This window comes from Pelodiscus sinensis, chromosome 29 (assembly GCF_052426305.1).
Source record: "Pelodiscus sinensis isolate ZL-2025 chromosome 29, ASM5242630v1, whole genome shotgun sequence".
NCBI classification, from domain to species: Eukaryota; Metazoa; Chordata; order Testudines; family Trionychidae; genus Pelodiscus; species Pelodiscus sinensis.
In genome coordinates this window covers 5,194,834-5,212,772 of record NC_143080.1, presented here as the reverse complement: position 1 = coordinate 5,212,772, position 17,939 = coordinate 5,194,834, and the positions used below count along the sequence as shown (strand labels likewise).

Below are 17,939 nucleotides of genomic sequence, written 5' to 3'. Positions count from 1 at the left end.
CAGAGACCTCCCTTTGGCCACGGCTGGCTCTCATCATGCACTGGGGGGCAGTCCTGCTCCACCCCAGCCAGCGGGAGAGGGGGAAACCTGGACCGCTCCCAGCCAAAAGGGGCCCCCCCTCCCTACACACACAGGCCAGGCGGCCCCCCCATGTCGGCCTGGCACGATGCCCTCGCCAGCCCCTGGGCACAGGCTGCGCCACCTCCCACGCACCCGCTGCGCCGGCTCGGGGCACACGGGGCTGGGCTCGCGGGGAGGGGCGGGGGGGCTGGGCCAGGCAGCTGCGCCCCCGTTGGTCTCTGCAGAGCGACCCACCCCCGGGCAGGCAGCCGCAAGCGGGCGGGTTTACAGGCGGGCGCCATGACAACTGGCATGCAGACGCCAGGAGGCCCTTGTCAGCGTCATTTATCTCTGACATCATCAATCACGGGTTGCCAGGGCAACGGCCTGGATCCCACAGGAAGGGGGGGGCCCAGCTGCTTAGCCTGACTGGAAACCCCCCCTCCTGTGCCTTGACTCTGGGTGGGGGGAGGGCGGACTGGTGCCCCCCTCTTGTGCCTTGACTCTTGGGGGAGGGGAGCACATGACCGGTACCCCCTGCAAGCGCAGCTCAGTGCCTCCCTTGCCAATGCAGCCAGAAGCCCCCCCCCCCCCCCCCCCCCCCCCCCCCCCGGAGAGGGGCTGGGATTTCAGACCCACATCCAATCCAGGGAATCGGCTTTTTTCCATGTCTCCTGACTCCGGGCTCAGCAAAGCATCCAGAGGCAACATCCCTCCCCCACCCGGCCCCCCAGTGCCAAGCTCCTTAGCCAGCCCCCAGTGCTGTGCCCCCCAGCCAGACCCCTGAGATGATGGGCCCACAGGGAGTCAGGCGTGGGGCAGACAGGCCGTGAAGAACAGGGAGCCATGGCTGGGCCCGACGGACCCAGGGGGAGCAGGGAGCCGGGCCCGGGGGCAGGAGCCAGGCCTGGGCAGACAGGCCCGGGGGCAGGGAGCCGGGGGAGGAAGATGGGAGCAGGGAACCAGGCCTGAGCCGTCCGGGGGCAGGGAGCCGGGCCGGGCAGACGGGGGCGCCGCGGGCACTTACACTCCTTGGACATGCCCACTTCGAAGCACTTCTGGAGGCGGCAGTACTGGCACCGGTTGCGCGTCACCTTGTTGATGATGCAGTTCTTGTCGCGGTGGCAGGTGTACACCATGTTCTTCTGGATGCTCCGGCGGAAGAAGCCCTGGAAGAGCCGGGTCACAGCCCCAGTGAGCGAGGGGGGCAGCCCAGCAGCTCCAATGGGGCCACATGGGCCCCCGTGGGCTGGGCTGAACTGTGGGGCGCCACCGGGCTACAATAGCACCTGGGGGGGAGGGCTGCAGCTGGAGCCCTCGGGAGGGGCAGCAGAGCCCGGCTCCGGGATTCCAGTGCAGTGGGGGGGCGGGGCTGGAACAGGCTCCAGCTCGAATTAAAACGGTGAAGGAATTTCCCTTCCCTGCCTCCCGTCCGCTCCCCCTGCTGGTCCTGCCGGGCGCTGCCCAGACCCCGACCGAGATCAGGGCCCCGTCCTGCCGGGCGCTGCCCAGACCCCGACCGAGATCAGGGCCCCGTCCTGCCGGGCGCTGCCCAGACCCCGACCGAGATCAGGGCCCCGTCCTGCCGGGCGCTGCCCAGACCCCGACCGAGATCAGGGCCCCGTCCTGCCGGGCGCTGCCCAGACCCCGACCGAGATCAGGGCCCCGTCCTGCCGGGCGCTGCCCAGACCCCGACGGAGATCAGGGCCCCATCCTGCCGGGCGCTGCCCAGACCCCGACGGAGATCAGGGCCCCATCCTGCCGGGCGCTGCCCAGACCCCGACGGAGATCAGGGCCCCATCCTGCCGAGCGCTGCCCAGACCCCGACGGAGAACAGGGCCCCGTCCTGCCGGGCGCTGCCCAGACCCCGACCGAGATCAGGGCCCCGTCCTGCCGGGCGCTGCCCAGACCCCGACCGAGATCAGGGCCCCGTCCTGCCGGGCGCTGCCCAGACCCCGACCGAGATCAGGGCCCCGTCCTGCCGGGCGCTGCCCAGACCCCGACCGAGATCAGGGCCCCGTCCTGCCGGGCGCTGCCCAGACCCCGACCGAGATCAGGGCCCCGTCCTGCCGGGCGCTGCCCAGACCCCGACCGAGATCAGGGCCCCGTCCTGCCGGGCGCTGCCCAGACCCCGACCGAGATCAGGGCCCCGTCCTGCCGGGCGCTGCCCAGACCCCGACCGAGATCAGGGCCCCGTCCTGCCGGGCGCTGCCCAGACCCCGACCGAGATCAGGGCCCCATCCTGCCAGGCGCTGCCCAGACCCCGACCGAGATCAGGGCCCCATCCTGCCGGGCGCTGCCCAGACCCCGACCGAGAACAGGGCCCCGTCCTGCCGGGCGCTGCCCAGACCCCGACCGAGATCAGGGCCCCGTCCTGCCGGGCGCTGCCCAGACCCCGACCGAGATCAGGGCCCCGTCCTGCCGGGCGCTGCCCAGACCCCGACCGAGATCAGGGCCCCGTCCTGCCGGGCGCTGCCCAGACCCCGACCGAGATCAGGGCCCCGTCCTGCCGGGCGCTGCCCAGACCCCGACCGAGATCAGGGCCCCGTCCTGCCGGGCGCTGCCCAGACCCCGACTGAGATCAGGGCCCCGTCCTGCCGGGCGCTGCCCAGACCCCGACCGAGATCAGGGCTTGCTATGAAGAGCAGAAGCACCCCACACACAAAATCACCAGCTTTCCATAGATTGGGGAAACTGAGGCGCAGAGCATCTGTTGCAGAGCTGGGAACTGATCCCTTCCCCCTCCCCCAGCCTTATGCTTCGGCCGCAAGGCCCCTGCCTCCCCAGGAGCGAATTGGAGAGCTGGGCTAGTGGGACGGGCCCAGAAATGGGAGCCCAGCCGAGAGCTTGGCTGTGGGCGCTGGAGCCAGGAGACATGTGTGACGCTGCAGCCAGACGCTCCTCCCCCGCCCCCGGGCTGGCCCCGGCCCAGCCGCTGCTGGAATGTAAATCAGAAGTGCTGAAGGATGCAGAGCAGCTGAGCACGGAGCCCCGCACATCCGCGCCGAGGGATTAGCTCCCGGCTCCCACGCGCACAGCGCCCCGGGGCCAGACAGCACCGGCCCCCCGTGCAGCCCACGCCGGCGACACACTGGGACACGCCGGCGGAGGGCTAGCCAGCTGCACTTGAGGGCACACGAGAGCGGGAGCTGGCAGGGGCCGGGTGCGCGACACCGACACGCGCGCAAACCCGTGCCCTTCATCCTGACCCCTACGCAGAGGCGGTGACGCCGGCTGAACCTTGGCGCTGGGACACAGCCAGAGCCAGCAGCTGCTGCACTATTTAGCGCTAATCCCCCGCAGAGCCGGGCTAAGCTCCACACTGCTCGCTGATCCGCGAAGCTGGAGCAGGGGGTGCTCTTCCCAGCCCTGTGCTCCCCCCAAGGCCCTGAGTTGCACGGACTGGGGCAGTGCGGCTACATGGCACCCAGGCAAGCAGGGGGACTGAATCCATCTAGCCCAGCCCCACTGTGGGGCTGTAAGGGGGGGGATGTCTTTGTGGTTAGTACAAGAAGCCAGGACTCCGGGGTTCTATTCCTAGCGCAGACCCCCTGGCAAACCTTGGGAAGCGAAGGCAGGTCGCCCCGTGCCTCAGTTTCCCCTTGTCCAAGGGGTGATTTAGGTGGCACTCCAGCTGAGCTGTCAGCAAAACACCCGGCTTGGAGGCTGCTGCCTGGCTGCGCCGGGAGAGAGTGAGAAGCAATGTTCCCTCGAATCCTTTCCACCCATGTGCAGAATATTTTTTTTTCGTGCACCGAAGCATGAGCGAATGTGCACCACCAGGAGGAACTTGCAGCCTAGCAGTGGGCGCTCTGCTGATCAGCCGGGCTAAGAAGGGGTACCCTGTTTTACAGGCAGGGCAATGGAAGCTTTGAGGGCCCAGTGAAAGCGCGCAGAGGAGCTGAGCGCAAAATAGGGAGCCCCCGGGCTCCGTTACCTGCTGCGGTGAGGCGAAGCGGCCCACGGCGGGGATGGGGGGGGGATGACCAGAGCCCAGGCCTCCTCGTCCCCTGGTCTGAACCAGAATCGGGGCCACCTTGGCCTCCCAGAACCCCCCGTCCTGCCCCCGCCAGCCCGCACTCACCTTGCAGCCCTCGCAGGCGCTCACCCCATAGTGGTAGCCCGAGGACTTGTCCTGGCACACGAAGCAGGGCTTGTAGATCCGGGGCAGCGGGGGCGGCGACGGGGGGCTGGGGACGATCTCCTCGGAGCTGGTGCTCTGCGTCTCGATGGCTGGGGGAGAAGAGGGCGCAAGGTCAGGGGTCCAGTCGCTGCCTGCGGAGGGGCCCGTCCCCCGCCCATAAGCGCCCAGAGGACTCTGCCCCCACATGGGCGCCCTGCGTGCAGCAGGGCACCGGGGGGAGGGGAGACGGCAAGGGGGGAACTGCACTAGGAGATTGGGGGGCAGGGCAAAGCCACAGGCAGGGGTGGGCGAGCCCAAGTCTGCTCTGACCCCCTCCTGGGGCTGTGCTGCATGCAGAAGGGAGACACCAGGGTCTATGCCACCTGCAGAGCAGCCAGTCTGTCCCTGGCAGGGGGGGAGGGCGCCCCAGCGCGTGCCTGTGTGGGGGAACGTGGGCAGCGCCAGGGGCTTTGCAGAATGAAGGACATGGCTGCCCCCCAGTCCAGGGCCCGGTGCAGCTCACGTGGGGATGAAAAGCCAATGCAGCCTGGGACGTGACGCTGCCAGCCCCCCTCCGTTCTGCGAGAGCCGGGGGAAGGCCCCAGATGTGCCGGGAGCACCCCAGCTCCCCTGCCTGTCATGGCACAGTGAGGCCACGGCCCCCAGATGGGCGCCTGCACCCCCCACGTGCTCGCCACCGCCCCGCGTCACCCCACATAGCAGTCCAGACCTCAGTGGGGTGCCCCGCAGCACAGCTAGGGTGGGCCATGGAGATGCTCCGGCACACGTGGCTGGCACAGCGGCTGGTTTATCTCCCGGCTGAACTAGCCCATGCCACTGCCCCAGGGGTGCCTGGCACCCAGCCCCGAGGCCTGGCACCAGGGGGTGAAAGCACCAGGATATCAGGAATGGTGATAAGGTAGCCACCCTGCACCAAAAAAACTTCAAGACCAGACTTCAAAGGGAAACCGAAGAGCGACAGTTCATCTGCAAATTCGACACCATCAGCTGCGGGTAAAACAGACTGTGAATGGCTGGCCAGCTACAAACGCAGTTTCTCCTCTCTTGGTGTTCACACCTCCACATCGGCTGCTGGAAGTGGGCCTCATCCTGCCTGACTGAATGGCCCCGTTATCTCTAGCCCGACTCTTGACTGGAACTCTTCTTATGCCTGGATATTTATTTACACCTGCCTCTGGAATTTCCACGACGTGCATCTGAGGAAGTGGGTTTCTGCCCACGAAAGCTCATGCTCCACTCATTCTGTTAGTCTATAAGGCGCCACAGGACTTCTCGTCACTACAGCACCACGAGAGACGCCAGCCTCAGGGACACGTGGCCCCAAAGCCCCGGCAGCCCCCCTCCGTGCCAGCGACCGACGGGTAGAAAGGAGCAGCCGGTACAGCAGCGTCCAGGGCTCCGGGTTACCCACATGCCAGGCCCAGGCCCCTGACCTGGCCGGTTCCCCAGCATGCCTGCCTCTCCCGGCAGCATGGGCCCGCAGCCACCGACCGTTCCTGGGGCAGATGGGGATGTTTCTGGCCCCCTCCCTCCACCGAGCCTGGGTGGCTTCGGAGCCAGGTGCAGGGAAGGCGGGTTCCTAGCCTGGCAGATGCGAATTGACGTTTCCAGGCCATAGGAAGGAGCCGAGGAATTGAGTCAGACGCAGCCCAGCATCGGCAGCCTCTCGAAGGACCGGCGCTGCCCACTCCCCCAGCCGGCCCTCGGAGCCAGCTCCCGCCACCGGGGGCTTCGCCAGCCCCCTCGCACCGCTGCGCTCCACAGGGAGCGGAGACTCCATGAATGGGAGATGAAGGGGTTCGTCGGGGGGGGGGGGGATTTTGAACTAGACATTTAAAAACAAATAGAAATGGCCCGACCTGCCCCTCTCCCCGGGAGAGGCCCCCGTCACTGAGCCAAGAGCACCAGTTGCCTGGCAGAGGGTCAGCGCCGGCACAAAGGGAGCCCCCTGCACGGACAGACACACCGGCACACGCCCCGCACATGGGGGGACACATGCACACGCCCCGCACATGGGGGAACACATGCACACGCCCCGCACATGGGGGAACACATGCACACGCCCCGCACATGGGGGGACACATGCACACGCCCCACGCGCGCACACAGAGAGGCTGGAGGAGGAAACTGAGGCCCAGGAGCATAGTGGCCAGCAAGGGGGTCAAACCAGAAACCAACTGCCCTGCAAGTGAAGTCCTCCCCATGGTGCACCCGGCTCCCTTGGGCCCAGCTCTCTACCTGCTGCTGCCACCCGGCACCCCAGCCCTTCCTGGGCAGCACCCGTATTTCTGGCCCCTCACCGAACGGCTGGGGCAGAACCAGCGCCTCCCCCACATGTCTGTCTCCAGCCCCTCCCCCCACCTCATGAGGCTGTTGTGGCAGCCTCGCCCCCTCCCCCCACCTCATGACAGCCTCCCTCAACCCAGCCTCAAACCCCTCCCCCCTATAGTCCTACCTGTCCCGGTCTTTGCTCTTTCACCTGTCAGAGAGCCACAAAAACAACCCCCCCACACACACACACCTGCCACAGGCCAGCCTACCCCAAAGACATAACCGAGTAACTCAGACCAGGCCCTGGCTCGGTGCTGGCTGGGCAAGTGGGCCGGCCCCCATGCTCTCCCCGCTGGCGGCAGTACAGTGCTTATGACCCACGGCGGGGCAAGTCCGATTCCAGCCTGTAGAGGGCAGCGGTGCGCACAGTGCCCGCCAGCACTCTGCAGCGCTTTTTCCCAGGGGGTGCTAGCAATACCCCTCCCGCCTGCTCCCCCCAGGCACCGGGCCAGGAAGGAGTTAACGCAGCCGCGCCAGCAGCTCAGGATGTTTGCAGACGGTGGGAACCAAGAGAACCAGTCAAACAGGATGTGAAGGGCTGGGCCCCTCGGGGTTAACACCCTGCTCCCCCCCCAGGTGTGCAGGGAACAAGGGGGCCCTGCACGCGCAGGCCAGACAGCAAACAGCACCGGGAGGGGCAGGGGGGGTCTGGGCACAGGGAAAGCACCTCCGGGTGCTGACAGTTCATCAGATGGCCCGGGGGGTGGGCAGGGCTTCTCCCCTCAGCCCCTACTCAGCAGGGAAAAGAGAGGGAGCTAGTGATAAGAGTGGGGGGCTGGGAGCCAGGGTTCCTGGGTTCTACCAGCTTGGGGGAGGGGGAAGTGGGGCTAGTGCTTAGAGCAAGGATCTGGGCACTAGGACTCCTAGGTTTTTTTCTTGCTGAGAGGGGCCGGGGGGGCCTGAATACCAGGCAGGGAGTTGCATGGAGCCAGACCTGCTCCCCGCGGGCTGCTGAGTGCCCCCCCCCCATCGCTGATCCCCGGGGAACATGCCAGCCCCCTCCCCAGGCTCGGAGCCTCTTGGCCACAGACAAAGGGGAAGCCACGGGTAACAATGGGGGATCTGTTCCAGTCGAAGGCCCCTGCGGGTGATAACGAAGGAGGCTGTGCTAATTGCTCTGCAACATGCCCCTGGGCGAGGGGACCCAGCAGCTCAGCGCGGGCGCAGCGGGCAAACGGGGACCCTGTCCTGCCAGCTAGCTCAGCACAGCCGGGCAGACCCAGCGTCAGAAGCTGGATGGGGGTCCCCGGTGGGCCTGGGGCTTCCCAGCTGCACTGACGGGACAGGGAGCTCAGAGCCCCGCAGAGCCAGGGCAATCAGGCCCCCAGGGGGCCGGGCTCATACCAAGAGCTGTGGGGCACAGCCTCACTAGCAGCCAAAGGGCAGCGCCAGGCCACAACAGCCCCCTGGCAGAGGGAGGAACACCCCCCCCCCCCCGCCGCTGTCCCAGACACCCCGGGGCATAAGCAGGTCACGGAGTAGCCAGCACTCACAGGTCAGAGGGGTGGGGCTGGCAGCCAGCACTCCTTGGGTTGCCCCAGGGCGAGGGGCCGCCCTAGGCCAGGGAGAGCGTGGCCAGACCCCCTCCTGTGGGGCAGGCAGGCATCTCAGCCCAGGGCTTCCTCTGCTGCCAGCTGGGAGCCCGCCACGCTCAGGGAGAGGCACCACGGCGCTGGGATTCGGGGCTCTGTTCTGGCCCTGGTGAGGGAGGGAAACCGGGGTCCAGGTTTCTAGCTTCTATTCTTGTTGCTGGGAGGAAGCGGAGCCTAGCGGGTGGAACAGGGACCGGCAGCCTGGATAAGCTCCAACGTTGTGCCTCAGTTTCCCTCTGTACAAAGAGAACGGCGCCTACGTGGCAGGGAAAGGTCACAGAGCCCTGGGCCGGGGGGGGGGAGGAGGAGGAAAGTGAAAGGGTCCAGATCGCTGTCAGGGGTCCCACCAGGCCCTGTGCACACCCTGCCTTGGGCCAGTCACCCTCGGGCCGCGAGCCCTCCGCCTCCCACACTGCTTTGCAGGAAGAGCAGCCTCCCCCCGATTTTCAAGTGCTGAGGGGTGTAAAACCCCAACCAGAAGCTCACAAGTTGGACAAAGCAGGAAGACAGTAGGGAGGGGCCGGACAAGCGAGCAGGAGGAGGGGAGATGGGGGGACAGGAGCAGTGGGGGGGCAGCTGGGGAGGGGAATGGAGCAGTGGGGGGCAGGGGGCTGCAGGAGAGAGGAATGGGTGAAGGGGAGCAGGGGGCTGCGGGGGAAGGGAGCAGTGGAGGGCAGGGGGTTGTGGGGGAGGGGAATAGGTGAAGGGGAACAAGGCGCTGCAAGGGAGGGGAATAAAGGAAGGGGGAGGAGGGCTGTGGGGGGCAAGGAGCAATGGGGAAGGGGGCTGCGGGGGAGGGGAATGGGGAGGAGGGGCTGTGGGGGGCAGGGAGCAATGGGGAAGGGGGCTGCGGGGGAGGGGAATGGGGAGGAGGGGCTGTGGAGGGCAGGGAGCAATGGGGAAGGGGGTTGTGGGGGAGGGGCTGTGGGGGGCAGGGAGCAATGGGGAAGGGGGCTGCGGGGGAGGGGAGCAGGGGGCTGTGGGGAGACGCCAAAGGGCAGGTGACAAAGGCGCCAGCGGCAGCACAAAGGGGCCATTGTCAGGTTAGCTTCTGCCAAGACCCACAGTCTTGACAATAGAGAGCCCAGCCCAGGCCAGGCCGAGGGGCCACTGGAGGATCCTGCCCCGGCGGCTCTCCCAGCCATTCCTCGCGTGCCTGGCGTGGGGGGCCCGGGGCCTCTGGCCGGGGGGGTCCCCTGTATGTGGGGGAGCGGCAGGGCAAGCTGCCAGTGCATTCGGGGCTGGAGTGTGGGTGCTGGGCAGACTCGGTGCTTTGTGTCCAAGCCCAGCCCCTCACAGGGAAACCCACTCCTGCAGTCCACAGCCCCACTGGCAGGGTGGGGGGGAACCCCGTGAGAGAAGGGGAAACTGAGGCACGGGGTGGGGACACGCTTGGGCCCAGGTCACAGCAAGCCAGGGGCAGTGCCTAGAGGGCCAGCTCCCAGTCACCCATGGCTGCTCCAGCCCCACTCCACTGCCCAGAGACAGCAGACCCCAGGAGCCCCGAGCCCCCGGCCCCACCCCACCCAGAACAGCCCCGGGACCTGCTCCTGCGGGTGTCCATCCGGAGCGACTCCGCTGCCCCCGCGTGGGTTACGGTGGGGAAAGGAGAGCTGAGGCCAGGACAGGCCCTGAAAACTGCCCCCAACTCCCCGTGAGACCCCTCTGGGCCCAGTCCAGCTCCGAGTCCTGCGGGGCACCCCCGGGGGTGGGGAGCCAGAGCAGCGGGCACCAGACCCCCAGCGCCTGCCGGGGTCAAGACTCCCCTCTGCTTGGGCAGCTGGCTACACACGCAGGGCACCCCAGGACCGTGCTGCAGCCGGGCTGGGTCGCCCCTTCTCCCCAATGGCAGCTGCCCCCCAAGCAGGGGCTTCAATCCACCCGGGCCAGGGATTCCCCACAGGAAGGAGCCCTCCATGCGGGCAGGGGAGAACCGGCCCCCACTGCTCGGGGGAGGGGGGGTGGAGAACGCTGGGGGCTGGGCTGGGCTTGGCAGGACACAGGCTCCTGTCCCCGGCCGCCCGGAGCTACCACAAACTGCCCCACAGGTTTCCCCCCCAGCCCCATGGCACGGGGGGCGCCCAGGACCCCAGCATGGGCAGGTGCTCCAGGGGGAGACCAGCATCGGGCAACCGCACTCCAGGAAGGCAGGAGATGGGCGGCAGGAAGGCCGGGGCGGCTGCAGACCAGGCCCCATGGGCCCTGCCTGGAACCCAGGAACTCAAACAGGGTGGCGGGGGGCAGGAAGGGGGCTGGGGCCCAGCCGGCTCCACCCCAGAGGCTGGGGCGACCTGGCCTCAGCAGGGGCATCGTGGGGCGACGTGGGTGCAGCTCTGTGCCCAGGCGGTGGGGGGCAGGGAGGTGTTTAAGGGTCCGATGCCCCAGCTGCTCATGGGTGGCAGAGGGGAGGAAGGGTGCCAGGGCGGGGGAGGGCACCGCGCCCTGGGGTAGAAGATGCTGGAGGCACGGGTGGCCCTGCCTGGGCCCAGCGCTACCAACCTGGGAGCTGAACCTGCTCCCTCCGGCAGGCTCTCCCTGCCTCTGTGCCCCAGACCCCCCCGCACATACTCATGGCCCCTGGGCGCACACCTGCACTCCCCCCCTCCCCCCAGCACATGCACCCTCTGCACAGCCCCACAGGGGCCCTGGCAGCCTGAGCATGGCGCACAGCTGGGGCAGAGCAGGGAGCTGCCCCCCCTCCCCTGCATGGAGCACGGGGTCAGCAGGCGAATATGGCCCCCTCCCCCCCAATAAAACAGACCCCCAGAGCTCACTGCAGCCCAGAGCAGCCGCCTCCTCCCTCGGCATCCTGCTCACAGCCGCCCCAGGCTCCCCGCCCCAGCCCGCACTCCGCAGGGGGGAGGGCAGCAGGGGAGAGGGGGCTGTTAAGAGACACAATCTGTGCCCAAGAGCCTGGATTTCAACCCATCCCCCACCTGGCCATGCAGGCTCCCTCCACGCCCCGGGCTCACACCTGATGGTGGGCTCCACTCAGAGCATGGGGCCGGTTTCACCCACGTGCCACTGGGGCAGGAGACTTTGGTGCCTGACGGGGGGTTCCACCGCTCTGCCCTTGGCCACGCGGGGGGCACCGGCGGCCCGCTGCTGCCTAGGGATGTAAAATCCCATTTCACCAGTTCAATGGAACGCCGAACTGCATCCGTACTGCATCCCCGCTTCCTGGGGGGCGCGGGGCCATGTCCCCCGCGGCCTCGGGAGGGCGACGCTGACACCTGCCCGGCTCGGAGACCTCGCCGCGCAAGGCAGGGGCATCCCTGCCTGATCTCCGGAGAGCGGCCAGCCGGGCAGCTGGGCCCAAGCTCCGAGCAGAGGGGAGCCCGGGCCTCTCCCGGCAAGAGCAGTGGGCAGGGGAGGCCAGGGCTGGCATCGGCAAGCAGGCGCCGTGCGCTGCAGCTCCTCTCCCTGACGCACCCTGGGCGGGCGCAGGAGCAGCTGTTCTGGGAGGGAGGGGCTGGCGTGGGAAGTAGAGTCAGCTGGAGTCGGGGGGCGGGGGAGGTGGTGCAGGAGGGGACAGTTAAAGATGCCAGGAGGGAGCCAGCAAGCGACTAGAACCCAGGAGTCGTGGCTCTCATCACCCTGCTCTAAGCACTAGGCCCTGCTCCCTGGCCAAGAGGGGAAGCAGCAGGACCCAGCTGCGAGCCAGATGCGGAGGCTGAGCAGAGCTTCCCTGGCAAACAGGATTTCAAGCCACCCCCTCCCTTCCTCCCTCGGCCCTGGCTCCGGTTTCACTCCACATGGGCTTGGCTTTCCTGAGTCGCTGCGCAGGAAATCCAGTGGGACACGCCCCAGACATCCCCGGCTGCCCAGCCCCCAGGCAGCGCCAGGGCCCAGCTCCACCAGGCCAGGCCAACACCAGCACGCAGGGCGTGGGAAACCAGGCTCCCAGGCGCGGGGGGGGGGAGCACACAGCCTTGCCCAGGGAGCTCGGGAGAGAACCCACAAGTCCTGGTTCTCAGTCCTCCCCAGCTCTAATCATTAGACCTCACTCCCCTCCCTCAGCTGGGGAGAACCCAGGAGTCCTGGCTCCTGCCCCCCCCCCCCCACACACACACACAAAGCAAGAGACAGGTTCTGCCAAAGTCCTGCACTGACCCCACATTAGGGGAAATCCCCAGGTGAGAGCCCCCCCACACACCAAGGAGGGTGCAAGGTGCCATCTGTCTTGGAGCCCCCCCCCCATATGACCCAGGACAGCCACAAACCCCATGACTAAGGGAGGCCAGGAGAAGTCCCATCCCTACCCCCCTCCAGCCCTGGCCATGGGCGGACAGGCTGGACCAGCACTCTCCTGCCCTGAATCGTGGAGTGGGGAAGAGAACAGCCGGAGGCCCAAAGAGCCTCAGGCCCCACGGCCCACACCCCCTGCCAGGGGGCGCTGCGGGCTGCCCAAGGCCCTCGGGGTGCCCCGCCCGCGGGGGGGGGGCAAAGTCTGAACTCACCCGGTGCCCCCGACCCCATCTGCCCGTGTCCCGTCTGCCTGCCTGGCGCTGCCCGAGTGCCGCAGCGCCGGGGCTGGCTGCGGCAGAGCCAGCCGGGGAGGGGGGGGCGACGGAGCACGGCTAATGCGAGGAGACTGCGGGGCCGTCCCCGCGCCCGCTCACCACGCTGCCCAGAGCGCGGCGCCCCTGCCCAGCCTCCCGCCATGATGCCTCCACTGGCCCCCCGCCTGTGCCAGGGCTCAGCTGGAGCAATGAGGGAGAGCAGGGGGCAGCACCCTGGGCAGTGAGGGTCGGCCGGGGGGGGGGGGGGGGCGGAGGACTCCTGGGTTCCCTTCCTGGCTTGGTACACTCGGTCCAGGGAGGCTCCTTGCAGATGGGGCACATGCTCTCTGGTTCTGGATGGCTGACCCCCCCTCCCTTGCTAGCCACACCCCCCCCAACGGGAGGGAGCCCCAGCTGCCTGGCTAGAGAGCAGCAGAGTATCCCCACCAAGCACTTCCTCCCAGAGAGCCCCTCACCCACGGGAGTGACCAGGCCTTGGTCACTCAGGTCAGTGGCCAAGGCAGGGGCCAAGGCCAGCTGGCCCACCCCAGAGCTCTACTCACTAGCCCACACTGCCTGCCACGGGCACCCATCCCCAGGGCTGCACGGAGCCATGCTCTGGCCCAGCTGAGAGGGCAGGAGCCCCCAGAACTCCCGCCAGGGCAGCGCCCGGCATAGCCGGCAGGAGGCACATCCCAGTGCTAGCAAATAGCTGAGCACCCCCCCAGCACCAGGATTCAGACACTTCCCCCCCCCCCCCCCCCAGCAGGTGCATCAGCCTGGGCCAGATACCAGCTAGGACACCCCCTCGCCCTAGAGGCATCACCAGCACCTTACAGGCTCCACCCCCGGTGTCCCCCAGGCAGGACGAGCACACGAAGGCAGATCGCACGGATTCACCCTCCATCGGGTAACGCCCCCCCACCCCGCGCACGCACACACGTGCTTAGACGCACCATGTTGGATCCATCCCACCCGGGTCCCGCTTTCCCCGCCCCAGCGGGTCAGCCGGACATGTCCCACAGCTCACCCCCAGGCTCCAGACAGGATGGGGTCAGGGAGAGTGGGGGGTAGGCAGGGCAACACCCCCAAATCAAGACAGATGCCAGGTCCGACCTACGGCGCTAGGAGCTGCGGCTCCCAAGCCAGAGAGAAGCCAGGGGGGTGGAGTGCAGACCTCTCGAATTGGGGGACAGCCATCGGTTATGGGGAGCTCCTGGCCCCCTGGAGAAGAGACTGACTGGGGGAGCAGGGGTTTACGGTGCAAGCTGGCTGTAACAGCATCATTAGCCATGCCGGGCAGCCAGTGGGTTCCCTTCATGCCAGCGGGGAGAAGTTTCCCCCCCTCAAACGGGGCAAGAAGCCAGAAGTCCTCCACTTTCCCCAATTAACACGTTTCCATTCTCACCACTACTGGAGGTGTTTACACAACTATAATTAGCCTACCCTGCTAAGCAGCAAGCCAGAATTTTTCATGGAAAGCCCCTTGCAAGGGCTCCTCTGACAATTTTCAACCCTTCCCCCTCCCCCCCAGGAAGGTTTTCGCCCAGTAATTAAACCCAATAATAAATCGTGGGAACCGGCGCTGAGCCAAGCCTTTGGGTTCCATGAACCAGCGCTACCCAGTGACTAATCAGCCGCAGGAATCACAGCAGGGCCCCCGCAGGGGTCCCTTCCATCTCCGTGGCCCCCCAGGAACGGGCCCCACGGCCCATGACTTGTGCCCCAGTCTGGCTTGGAAATCAGTCAGCTTCTGGCCCCACGGGGCTGAGAGACTGATGTCCCCTCTGCCCCGCATAGGGCTGGTCAGCCTCTGGGGCTGGGTGGGGACTCTGGAGCTGCACCAACAAGAAAACCTAGGAGCTGCCAGAACTGCTCAGCCGGGTACCCAGGGCCCTCAAGCCAGGCAGCCAGGGGCCGGCAGCCAGTGCCAAGGAGCGAGCCCAACGCCCACGGCTCAGTGCAGCCTCAGGAAGGGACCCTGTGGACCAGGCTACTCCGCACCTGGCCAGCATGCGGGCCCCAGGCTCCTTCCTCGCACCTGGACAGACGCAGACAGAACCCCCTCCCCACTCCGACAGCCCAGCCCTCCAGCACCTCCCCAGGTGCCAGCAGCCTCCTGCCTCCCCAGCTCAGCCTACTGGCAGCAGGACCAGCAGAGCGTATCCCATTCCTGGTTCCCAACGCCAAGGAGTCCCCGCACGCCTGGCCCAGACCAGGCCATGGGCAGCACCAACTCTGGGGGGCCCCGGGGCAGAGCTCCCAGTGCCAGGGAGGCAGCCGCACGACCTGGGGCGACCTGCGCCAACACACCCTGCCATACCCACATCCTATCTCCTGCACCAGGAAAATACTCCCCCTGGGACCCAGGCTCTGGGGGGACAGAGCTGCCTGGGCCCTCCAGGCTCAAGCCTTTTGCAACACCTGGGGGGGGGGCAAAGGGCAGCCCCCCTCTGCCCTCCGCACACAAACCTTTCACACAAACCTTTCCCAAGCTTTAAGCCAAAAAACCAACAAGCTGCCTGAGGAGTTCCCCACCCCTCTCGGCTGACAAAGGCCTGCGAGGAGGGTCCTGTGGACTCCCTGATAAGAGCAAAAGGTCAAAGGGCCCCAGAGACAATGGCAAAAAGGGACTTTGTTCTCTGCAGATTGGGCCTGGGGGGTGGGGGAGGGCAGGGCGAGGCAGCCTTAGGGGAAGGCTGGGGACAGGGGAGGCAGGCTGGGCATGGCAGGGGAGGCACAGGAAGGTGAACCTAGCAGGGGCTGGGATGTGTTTCTGCTCCAGCCGTCTGAGGGTACCAACCCAGGGTGGCAGACTACCCAGCCCCCCCCCCCATCCCTGCCCCATGCCGATCCCTCCAGCTCAAGGCACCAGGAGGCAAGGGAGGCCCCTGGGTGCGCTTGGGGAAGGAGAGAGGCAAGAGGCATGGACGAGGCCCCTGGGATCCAAGTGGGGGTGGCACTGCGTTAGGGAGGGTGAAAGTCCTGGAAAGCTGCACACCGGGCGAGGACTTTCCCCCAGCCCGGCACCGGAGCAGAAGAGCAGGTAGGGCAGGGCGCGCCCTAGGAGCCAGGGCCCCAGGGGAGGCAGGACAGGGCTGGGCCGGTCCCAGGGTCCCTCAGGAGGAGAGACAGAGCAGCTGCTGCACCCCGCCTGCAGGGCGGTTAAGGGGGGGAAAATCGTTCCGACTGCTGCCGGACTCTCCCCGCCATGGCCTCTCGCCTCGCCCCGCCAGAGGGGCTCCCTGGGCCTCCGGAAGGGTCTGCTCCCAGCTCCGGGCAGGCGACGCTGCTGGCTTCGTGGGGCCAGGCCCAGAACCCAGCCCCCTGCCTCTCTGCTCCCCACACACCTCAGTTAGGTTTGAGGCCAACCCCTCCCTGGCCAGACCCACAGGGCCCCCTCCCCACACAAGGGGAGGGGTGCGCATCCCCCCCCTTCTTCCCGGTTTGTTTTTCTCTCCTAGCTGCCTTTGGGAGGGGGGGAGCCCATTTCTAAGAGGCGCTGCCCACTCCCTCTCCACTCTGCCCCACTTCCAGGGCCCTTCCCAATGCAACGCTCTACATTTCACCACCACCCCCTGCCCCACACCCCATTCCTAGCCTCCCACTCACCCTGCCTGGCGCTGGGAAAACGCCAACTGCCTCGGCCGGCTGGCCACAGGGAGCTCTCGGAGAGCAACGCGGCCCCTGACACCCAGGCTGTCCCACGCTGCTGCTCCCCTTCTATGGCAGGGCGAGTGGCCCTAGGCACCCAGAAGTTTTGGCCTCTACTCCCCCAGCCCTAGGACGGGGCAGAGGCGCCTTGGCACCCCAGCACTGGCGCGATGGATGGGGAAAGGCTACAGAGACGCAACTGGGGCGGAAGGGGAGGGAGCTCGGCTCCGGGGCGCCCGGCCTGAGATATCCATGGGGTTTGGGGAGCTTTCCAGGAAACAATCCCCTCCCCCCAGCTCCCCGCCCCACAGCCCCGGTATAAAGCCCCCGCGGGCTATTTAGAGAATTGGATTTGGTCAGAGAGCTAAAGTGGGGCAGTAAATCCCCCCTCCCCCACGGGCCAGGGGGCAGCTTTTCCCAGAAAGCCCAGAGCAGAGGCAGAAATGAACGAGGCCAAGGGTTGCTTATGGCGACCCAGGGCGTGAAGGGGGAAGGGGGACTGTGCCCAGCCCCGGCATTACCAGGAGGCTGCTCCCAGCCAGGGAGCTCTGACCCCCTAAGGCTCCCCCGCCAGCGCCCTGCCCCCCCTTCCCGAGGCAGAGCAGGGGACCCCCGGACCAGGACACAAGGGGGCTGGCAGGCGCCCCCCACCCGCTCGGGGCCGGTACCTACAGTGGCTGGAGCTAGTCCAGTGCTGGCTCCGCAGCGGGGCCCCGTAGGGCGCGGGGGGGCCGATCCCTTTGTCCTGGAGCAGGCAGGCCCGGCTCTGGCTGTACAGATCCATCATGAGGAAGGGGCTGGGGTTGAGCCCCGCCACGTCCACGCTCTCGTACATCTTGGCGCCGGCTCCAGCCCCTCAAGACGCAGCGGGCCCGGCGCTCAGCTCCCACGCGGGGGCCATCGGGGAGGGGGGGGGGCCCTGCAGCCTCCGACGGGGGCTCCGGCAGCCCCGCCCCAAATCCACGGCGAGGGGCGCTGGGGAACCTCCTCCTCCTCCGGCCCCCCGGCGCGGGCGCAGCGGCCCCTTCCCCGCCTAGGGGCCCATCGCTCCGTGCGCCCCGGGGGCGCAGCCGCCTCCCGACGCCGCCGAGCGCCGCAGGTCCCGGCCCGGCCTCCCGGGCGGAGCAGGCAGCGGCCGGGCTCGGCTCGCTGCGCCCCCGGAGCGCCGGGCTGCGGCCGGCGCGCTCCGCTCGGCTCTGCGCGGCCGCCGCCGCTGAAAATCCCTCCTGCCACGCGGCGCCTCCCAGCGGCCTTAACCCCTTGGCTGCCTGCGCGGGGCCGCCCGGGACCCCCCGGCTCCCCCCGCCCGGCCCGGCCCGGAAGGGCCTTTTCCGGCGCGCCAGCGCCCGGCTCATTTGCCTAATGGCATGCGGCTGAACTCCGGCTGACCCCGCCGCCAGCGCCGGAGAGCGGGCAAAGCCCCGGGTAGCGGCCGGGCCCGGCGCCAGCCAGCGCCGCCCCCCGCCCGGAGCCAGGAACGGGTGTGCACGGCGCGCGTAGCACCAGTGTTCCACACACCCGTGTGTGCCCCTAGTGTTACACACACACACACACACACACACCAGTGTTACACACACACCAGTGTGCTACACACCCCTGCACGTGCCCCTAATGTTACACACGCGTGCGCACACAATAGTGTTACACACACATACA

General features: G+C 67.8%; 1 protein-coding gene across 5 annotated transcripts in view; it reads right to left on the bottom strand.

Annotated features, from left to right (window-relative positions):
• Positions 1–17,939, bottom strand: part of RARA (retinoic acid receptor alpha) — a 64,707-nt gene that overhangs the window by 5,136 nt on the left and 41,632 nt on the right. For 3 of the 5 annotated variants that reach the window (XM_075911574.2, XM_075911573.2, XM_075911575.2), the window contains exons 3-4: positions 4,145–4,293; positions 1,088–1,229 (exon numbers count right to left, since the gene is read on the bottom strand). In XM_075911574.2, coding sequence (XP_075767689.1) covers positions 1,088–1,229; positions 4,145–4,293 — 291 coding nt within the window. Of the gene's footprint in view, positions 1–1,087; positions 1,230–4,144; positions 4,294–16,241; positions 16,373–16,955; positions 17,609–17,939 lie in introns of those variants that run through there. The other 2 variants (XM_075911576.2, XM_075911577.2) reach the window with 2 other exon arrangements.